The sequence below is a fragment of the Penaeus monodon genome, chromosome 4 (assembly GCF_015228065.2).
Source record: "Penaeus monodon isolate SGIC_2016 chromosome 4, NSTDA_Pmon_1, whole genome shotgun sequence".
In the NCBI taxonomy this organism is placed as follows: domain Eukaryota; kingdom Metazoa; phylum Arthropoda; class Malacostraca; order Decapoda; family Penaeidae; genus Penaeus; species Penaeus monodon.
Genome location: NC_051389.1, coordinates 59,667,344 through 59,677,198, shown reverse-complemented (window position 1 = coordinate 59,677,198; position 9,855 = coordinate 59,667,344). Strand labels below are relative to the sequence as shown.

The 9,855-nt window shown below is 44.2% G+C and overlaps 1 protein-coding gene across 1 annotated transcript in view; it reads left to right on the top strand.

The window, feature by feature from the left end:
• LOC119572633 (otoferlin-like) overlaps positions 1-9,855 on the top strand; it is a gene marked incomplete in the record, with an annotated part of 132,351 nt that overhangs the window by 53,982 nt on the left and 68,514 nt on the right. Inside the window, 1 exon segment of the mRNA XM_037919738.1 lies at positions 9,010-9,228. Coding sequence (XP_037775666.1) covers positions 9,010-9,228 — 219 coding nt within the window.

The window sequence follows — 9,855 nt, the reverse complement described above, 5'->3', positions numbered from 1 at the left end:
CCCCCCCCCCCCCCCCCCTTTTTTTTTTTTTTTTTTCCTCCCCTTTTCCTCTCTCTCTCTCTCATAAATTTTATTTGAATTGTAAGTAGCTTATTTTTTTCTGCATGACTTGAGAATTTCGATTTGTCTGGAACTTCGTACATATTTACAACTTCTCATGGGAAATCCAGTTTAAAATCGTGCTTTGGCGAAATAACTACTCGCTTCTGCAAAAATAAATAAATAAATAAATAAATAAATAAATAAATAAAACAAAGAATTTACGGAAAATTACGTTCAATGATAATCATGCAGTCATGTGAACGGAATAAGATAGACAGAAGATAGATTAGACACTAATGAATGATAGATCAATGATAAACTCGACATTTGTCTTAGAGGCAGTGACTACAGATTTCTTAAGATAACGAAATTCAAAGGATACATAAACATACCAATATCGGTAAAAAAGTAAAGGACCGAATGTTTAGAACAGCTGTTTGCACTCTATGTTAATGATCAAAGTCTCAGGTTGATTAATTTGTATGCGTTTGATTAAATACAATATGATAAATGATTATTTGAAATGCGTTTATTATTCGGGGTCTATTGGTCTGTAATATTATAATGACAGGAATGATACAGTCACATTTTACAATTATTCCCTTCCTTATCATATGCAACATCATATTCCTTGATATAGCAGGAAAACAGAAGGTGAAACTATTGGACAAGGCATGCGCGTCAAAAGGTGTTCTCAGACCTTTATAAGCATATGATCAAGGAATAACCTGTACTTTCAAATGTGTTTTCAGACCCTTTATATACATATGGGCTGACCTTTACATGCATACTGTCTAGGAACACCTCTGGACGCGCAGGCCCTCGCGTATTCAAAACAAAACGTCCAGGTAATGTTGTGGCTTATTTGATATTATTAATTCGTTCCTCCTTTTCTTATCTGAAGGGAATTATACCTCTGTTGGTTAATCCTTATTAATGTTATCTGTATATATTTCAGTTCATTATGTATTTATGGGTAGCCTGGGAAGAAAGGGGTTATGATAAGCAGAGTAATCACAAAACACAAAATAAGAGCAAGTTCAAGATTATAAAAGACGTAAATAATCAGAGTAACACAAAAAAGACTGTTCCCATCTTTGATAGAAACGCCTCTGCCTAACGACCTCGTCCGTAGGCAGTTCCAGTGACAACATACACAGGTATATGTAAAGTACAGTTATAAATGAAGGGTTGTAAAAAGGAAGTAATATATCTATACTTTCATTCTTGACAATTATTGTTTTTTTTCTACTTTGAGATTACGGTCATATTTCCTTCTTATTGTCAGTGGGGTTGGCGTCGACTAGATTGCCAATTAGTCCTCTGACAAAATAATAAACATGATCGTAATAGATTATGGCATGGAGAATTTAGATTAGAATGGCTTGAATGAGAATGTCTTGGTACAGCTTGTATTTCCTCTGAAGATTACTCATAGGCAGACGAATGAAGGTTATCTGAAGAGAAATAGGCAATCTGAAAGGAAACGAGAGAGAGAGAGAGAAAGAGTGAGGAAGGGAGAGGGGGAGAAAGAAGAGAGAGAGAAAGAGAGAGAGAGAGAGAGAGAGAGAGAGAGAGAGAGAGAGAGAGAGAGAGAGAAAGGGAGAGAGAGAGAGAGGAGAAGAAAAAGATAAGAGAGAGAGAGAGCGAGAGACAGAGAGAGAGAAAGAGAAAGAAAGGGAGATAGAGAAAGGGTAGGGAGAGAATAGCTTTTGCATGAAGATGAACATTTGATAATGTAAAAGGAAGCAGGAAAGCCAAGCGTGTGTTACTTTGAAAATAGTACTGCGCCTCTTTTGATTCGTCGACCTGAAGATGACTTGGGAATTTAGAACAAGATGCTAAAGTTCATGTATCCAAGTCTTGCAACGTTGCAGTGCTATCGTTATCCTCTTCCTCCTCCTCCTCCTCTTTTTATCATTCTTCCACATCTTTCTTCATTTTCTTCTCCTCTTCTTCGTCATTTTCATTATATTTTTTTTCTTCTTCTATCTATTCTTATTCATATTCTTTTTCCTCCTCCCCCTCCTCCTCCAATTCCTCCTCCTCCTCCTCCTCCTCCTCCTCCTCCTCCTCCTCCTCCTCCTCCTCTTCCCCTCCTCCTCCTCCTCCTCCTCCTCCTCTTCCTCCTCCTCCTCCTCCTTCTCTCCTCTTCCTTCTCCTCCATATCCTTTCTCCATAAACCCCGTCTATCTATCCTCACTTTTTGTACTTTAAACGGCACATTGCTGAAAAAAAACGATTTTTTTAAGCAAAGAATAAAAATACGTCTACATAAGTACTGAAGTGACGGGATAAAGTGGCCTTCGATATCTAATGTAAACAGTCTCTCTGAAGTGGTTTGCAATCCGCTGTTCTTATCATCATCATAAAGTATGGTTATCAATGTTATCAAGGATTTTATATCTGCCTAATTTGTTTATTACTGATTGTAATATGGGTGTTGTTTTGCTGGTATTCGTCATTATCCTTCTTCTTCTTCTTCTTCTTCTTCTGCTTCTTCCTCTTCTTCTTCTTTTTCTTTTTAATTTTCTTCTTTTTCTTCTTCTTCTTCTTCCTCTTCCTCTTCTTCTCCTTCTTTTTCTTCTTCATTATTATTATAATAATAATAATTATTATTTTATTATTATTATTATATTATTATTTATCTTCTTCTTTTTCTTCTTCATCTTCTTTTTCTTCTTCTTCTTCTTCTTCTTCTTCTTCTTCAATCATCTGCATTTTCTCCTCTTCTATCTAATTTTCCCCTTTCTCTCCTTTTTTTTCTTATTCTCGTTTAGTTTTATTCATTTCGCATATCTTTTTATTATTACTTAACGACCAAGGGTTAGTGACAGCCTCCTCCAGCCTAGTATCAACGTGCAATTCCCTCTTCATTTCCCCCATCGTCTCCCCTCACGATAATCTTTCCCTCACAAACTCCCCACCCTGACTCCCCTCGTTATCCCCCCCCCCCCATAATAGCCCCTGTTACTCTCCTCTCCTCTTTTGCCTCATCTTTATCACTTTTAACCCTTTTATTCCCTCTCATTATCATTATTTTTTCTTCCTTATTCCCCTCATCACAAGTACCTGTCCACCCGTCCTCCCTTCTCTCTCCCTCCCCTCTTCTCTCTCCCTGCCCCTCTCCCTCATTATCTGTACCTCCTCCATCTCTCTGCGTTTGCCTCTCCCCCTCTTTCCCCTCATAAAACATTGCCTTACCCCTTTTTCTGTCCTCAACCTTCCCCTCGCCACTCGTCTGTCCCCTCTCCTCACTGGCAGTACCTCTCCACTACTTCTTCCCTCCCCCTCTCTTTATCATCATGGAGGGAGAGTGAGGAAAGGTGTAGAACCTTTCCTCACTCTCCCTCCATCTCTTCATTTCTACTCTCTCCCTCCCTCCCTCCATTTCCTCACCCCCTCCCCTCACTTCCCCTCATCTTCTCCCTCTCTCCATTTCCCCCCCTCTTTCTCTCTCTCTCTCTCCTCTCTCCCCTCTCTCCTCTCTCTCTCTCTCCCCTCTCTCTCTCTCTCTCTCCGTCTCCTCTCTCTTCTCTCTCCCCCCTTCTCTCTCTCTCTCTCCTCTCCCCTTCTCCCCCTCCTCTCTCTCTCTCTCTCTCCCCTCTCTCCATCTCTCTCTCTCTCTCCTCTTCTCCTCTCTCTCTCTCTTTCTCCCCCTCCTCTCTTCTTTTCTCCCTCTCTCTCTCTCTCCTCTCTCCCCTCTCCTTCTTTTCTCTCTCTCTTCTCCTCTCTCTCTCTCTCTCTCTCTCTCTCTCTCCCCTACCTTTGCTCTCCCTCCCTCACCTCACATCCCCCCTCCTTTATCCCCTACCTCTGCTTTCCTCCCTTCTCCCTCTCCCCTCTCACAGTCCTCCTCCTTTCATAATTTCTTCTCCCTCTTTTGTCTCTCATCACCCCTCCCCTCTCTCTCTTCTCCCCTCACCATCCCTGCTTCTCTTTCCTCTCCCCACCCCCTCACTCTCTCTCTCCTACACCCTCTCACTCTCACCCCTTGCCATCCGCCTCCCCTCACTCTAACTCCCCTCTCTCTCCTCCCCGCTATCACCCTCCCCTTCTTTCTCCCCTCACTATCCTTCACCCTTCTCTCACCCTCACTATCCTTCTCCCTTCTTTCTCCCTCACCATCCCTCCCTTCTCTCTCTCCCCTCTCCTCCCCCTCTGTCTCCCTTTTCACCCTCCTCCACTCCCTCCCTCCCCCCTTCCCTCTCAACATCGCAGAGCTCGAGTCAGATGTCAATTGGAAGTAAGTTAGCTTCACTCCCCAGGGGGTGGGGAGGGGGGGGGGGCGGCGTCAGGAAGCGAGGATGAAAAGTTAAGCACATGAGTTGAGCGACGGAGGGAGGAAGGAAGAACAGGAGGAAGGAAGAACAGGAGGAAGGAAGAACAGGAGGAGGAGGAGGAGGAGGAGGAGGAGGAGGAGGAGGAGGAGGAGGAGGAGGAGGAGGAGGAGGAGGAGGTGGACGGGTGGGAAGGAAGAGTGGGGGGAGGAGGAAGGATGGGGAGGTACGGGGAGGAGGAGGGAGTTGGGGAGGTGGAGGGATAGGAAGGAGAAGTTGGAGGAGGAAGGGCGGGGGGGGGGGGGGGGCAGGAAGGAGAGATGGGGAGAAAGAGGAATTGACAGGAAGGTTGGAGGAGAGAGGGAGGGTGAGGAGGGGGGGGATGTTAGTGGGTAGGAGATAGTGGAGGGGATGGGGAAAGGGGAGAGAAGGCGATGGGAGGGATGGGAAGGAAGGGCGATTGAGGAAGACAGAGGGGAGAGGAGGAGGAAGTGAAAAGAGAGGGGAAGTGAGGAACGGGATGAAGTGGGAGGGAGAAGGGAGAGAGGGGAGGGAATTTCACGAGGGGATGGGAGGATAGTGGAGAAGAGGTAGAAGGGGATGGAGGAGGAACAGGCAGGAGGGAAAGGACAGAGGGAGAGGTTATTGCATTTCTTGGGAGAAAACAGGGGAGGGTGGCAGGGGGAGAGAATCGGCTGGGAAAAGTGGAAATTATTAATATGGAAACTTCATATTTATGGGTGTGTGTGGATTCCCTGAGTGTCTGTCTGTCTATCTGTCTGTCTGCCTCTTTCTCTCTTTCTTTCTGCATCTCTCCCTTTCTTCCTCTTTCTCTTCCCCCCCCACTTTCCCTCCTTCCTCTCTTTCTTCTCTTCTCCATCCTCCCTTTCTCTCCCTCTCTTCCCTCCCCCCCCACTTCCTCCTTCCCTCTCTCCTCCTCTCTCCTCTCCTCCCTCCCTCTCTCTCTCTCTCTCTCTCTCTCTCTCTCTCTCTCTCTCTCTCTCTCTCTCTCTCTCTCTCTCTCTCTCTCTCTTCGCGCCTCATGCAAAGGAGACAAGACGGATAACAGACGCTGATTGGCCACGGGGAATCCGATTAGGTTTAGATTCCTTATTAAGGCCAGGAACCCTTTTTGTCACACTTATTCGACTTTCTTTTGTTTTCATTGCGTCTGTTTATTCTCCGGGGGTTTTGGTTTGGATTTTTTGCCTTATTGTTTAGCTAGTCTTCCTTCGCAAACCTGTAAAAGTATTTAATTAAGAGCCTGGGTGTACTGTAGGATTCACCATGTGTGTGTATGTGCGTGTTTATGTGTGTGTGTGTGTGTGTGTGTGTGTGGTGTGTGTGTGTGTGTGTGGTGTGTGTGTGTGTGTGTGTGTGTGTGTGTGTGGTGTGTGTGTGTGTGTGTGCGTGTGTGTGTGAAGGGGGTATGTGTATAAACGTGTGCGTGAAAGAGAGGCGTATATCCATGTGCAAGTATGAAATGTATGTTGCATAATATACACTTCCGTGCCTGCGGGCTTTTTCATATTTCTTTTGTTATGTGAAAAAACTACTTTTGAATTGTTAAATACACCTTCCGGGGCGCCACGAGGCAGCACGAGGCGTGTGCAAGAATTCAATGGAGAAAGAGCAAACCTCGCATTGGCTTTCGCATTTTTTGGATTGCATTCCAAAAATGCGAGCATTGAATGCCTCGTTGAGTTACGTGTCAAGAGAAGATAATTATACGTGCAATTCAACACACAACCCACACACACCGCACAGACACACCACAACACACTCAATAATCTATATATATATATATATATAGAATATATATATATATATAATATATATATCGTAATTAACTATAACTAATACTATACTATAATCAATCACTATATATATATACTAATATATATAATGATTGTGTGTTGTGTGTGTTTTTGTGTGTACATATATTGTTTGATGATGCTATGTGTTGTTGATTGTTTGTTGATTATATTTATTATGTATTATGTTGTGTGTGTGTTGTAGTGTGTTGTTGTGTTGTGTGTGTGTTGTGTGTGTGTGTAGTTGTGTGTATGTGTATATATGTATATATATACTATACATATATGTAATATATACAACCATACCACACACAATACACATACTACACACACACCAACAATATAAATATAATATATAATATATATATATATATATATTATATATATATATATATATATATATATATATAGTATATATATATATATATATGCACAAACACATATGCATATACATATACGCAAGACCCAAATTATTCACTGCATTGATCTTATTCATCATCAAGAAGGATGATTCATTTTTATAATGAACATTCATTGCGGTTGTGGATTTGCGTGTCCGCTGTATCCCTTCGTTGGATATGTGGATATTGAAGAAGTGAGGGATATTTTGGGGTGCGATGTTGGGGCATCTGGTAGGGGTGGGGGCTGTCTGTTGCTTTGTTTGTTTCTTCTTCCCCATGGTATTATTTTCGGTTCTTCTTTTTGTTATCATTTTTAATATTATTATTATTATTATTATTATCATCATTATTATTATGATTGTTATTATTATCATTATGATAATACTAATACTAATATAATAATAATAGTTATTATTATTATTATTATTATTATTATTATTATTATTATTACCATTAGTAGTAGTAGTCGTAGTAGTAATAGCAGTGAGAGTAGTTTTTGTTATTGATCATTATCTACATCATTATTCATCAACAATCACCTTGGTTATTATCGTAATTCCTCATTAAAAAAAAATCCCCTAATTTTCAATCAGTTATTACCAATCAGTCTCGTGCTCCCCTTGAGGAATTTACCTTCCCGAAACAATGCACTTGCTTCGAGAGGAAAATATTAGATCCTGCATTAGGATGAGAGGATAGTTGACACTATCCCCTCGCGTTGTGGGCCTTCAAGCTTCTTTGCTGATTGCTCTGTGGCAAAATCAGGAACCACAGATTATTCCACTGAGATCAAGTAATTCCCAGGTGATGTTATGTACGCGGAACCAATTGTTATATATTTTTTGTGTCGTTAGATTACACGTTTGTCAGTTTTGAATGGGAAATTATGCATTGCAACAAAGATAGATTTATCAGTGACATAAGTACAACAGAAGATAAATAAAATGCAGTCTTTACACAATCGGATTCTGTTTGTATAATAATATTTTAAATATCTGTATACCGAAAATAAGACAAGACTGAGCGACAATATCAAAGATATTTGCGGGCTGTCGATGGTATAAGTGGAAAGAAAAGCGTAAGATCGAGTTTAGTGGCGAAGGATGGTGGAGAGGTCCACGGCTGCTCAAACATGAGCATACCGTTATTGATTAATACCGAAAATATGATTTTTTGACTGACAAAACTAATATAAATGTGACCCGCACCACAGCTGTTGACAGAAGCGCCTCCGCGGGACAGATGCCTTTGTCAGAGAAAATGGGTACTCTCTGTACTCTCTATTGAGAAAACTCTTTCGTTTATAAAAGCTTTGGGGAAATGTGATCCAAACTTTATATAAATACACACGCACGAACGTACGTACACACACATACACATACGCGCGCACACACACACACACACATATGCACACATACATACACACACACACAAACAAACACAAACAAACACAAACAAACAAACACACACACACACACACACATACAATTTCTCATGACTCACGATTTGTCCCCCCCTTCATTTTAACATGGGGGGAAAATCAGCATTAAATAACTGCAAATTAACGTTATATAATCATTAACACGTCTTCTTTTTTCGACCTACCTCACAATTTCCAGCCAATTCGGAATCTCAAAATAACATTTAAAAAAAAATCACAGAAACCTTTATGTGTGTAGATTTCCATCAATCCTGTATTCCTTTCTTTCTTTTTTCCTCCTCTATTCCATTTTATTTTTTTTTCTTTCTTGTTATTCTTATTTTATTTGTGCGCTTGTGTCTGTCTCGCCTCTATTCCATTTTTTTCTTTCTTTCTTTCTTTCTTGTTACTCTTATTTCATTTGTGTGTTTGGGAATTGGTGCTTCGAACGCTTCGAACCGGGGATCAGAAACGAGTCGGGAATCGAACTGTCTGAGCGAATCTCAACCGAGGGTGAGTTTACCTGCAAGGGAAAAGGCCTGACATGGAAAGGGGGTTAAATCTGCATCTGCACTTGAGGGATTATGGGCGGCATTTCGTAGATTGGTCTCTGTTGCGCGCGTCTGTGGCTTGGGCGTGGAAAGGGTTGGGCTCGATTGCGATTTCGTTGAGTTCCTATGGTGTTGATTCCCGTGTTTTTACGTGATGTTATATATATATATATATATATATATATATATTATATAAGTTATATATATATATATATTATATATATATATATTAATATATATATATATTATATATATATACATATGTATATATATATACTATATATATATATACTTATATATATATATATTATATATATATATATATATACTTTTATATATATATATATATATATATATATATTATATATATAATATATATATATATATATTGTGTGTGTGTTTTTTGTGTGTGTTGTTGTGATGTTGTGTTTCATTGTTATACATATGCATATATATACCCAAATACAAACACACGTAAGTGACCTCCCCCCCCCCCCGCAGCCGAGGCTTCGCGGGCATGAAGGCCGTCCGCTCGCTGGTGCGCCTCGGCCGCCAGCGGTCCCGCAGCGCCGGCGCCGACGACGACGAGCGCTGCGGACTCAAGGACGCGGACCACAACGACGTGCACGCCCGCGACCTCAGCCGCCCGCCCTCCGCCTGCTCCACCATCTCCGACAACGAGTCCACTTGCTCCGTCTCCACCAACGTCAAGGCCAAGAGGTGAGTGCGGCCCGACGCCCCCTCCCCCTCCGGGCCCCCTCCGGACGCCCCTCCGGACGCCCCCCTCCGGCCCTCCGGACGCCCCCTCCCCCTCCGGGCCCCCTCCGGACGCCCCCCTCCCTCCGGGCCCCTCCGGACGCCCCCTCTCCCTCAGGGCCCCCTCCGGACGCCCCCCTCCCCCTCCGGCCCCTCCGGACGCCCCCCTCCCCCTCCGGGCCCCCCTCCGGACGCCCCCCCCTCCCCCTCCGGCCCCCTCCGGACGCCCCCTCTCCCCCTCCGGGCCCCCTCCGGACGCCCCCCTCCCCCTCCGGGCCCCCTCCGGACGCCCCCCCCTCCCCCCTCCGGCGCCCCCCCCGCCCCGACGCCCCCCTCCCCTCCGGGCCCCTCCGGACGCCCCCCTCCCCTCCGGGGCCCCTCCGACGCCCCCTCTCCCTCCGGGCCCCCTCCGGACGCCCCCTCCCCCTCCGGGCCCCCTCCGGACGCCCCCCTCCCCCTCCGGGCCCCCTCCGGACGCCCCCCTCCCCCTCCGGACGCCCCCCTCCCCCTCCGGGCCCCCTCCGGACGCCCCCCTCCCCTCAGGCCCCCTCCGGCGCCCCCTCCCCTCCGGCCCCCCACGCCCCTCCCCCT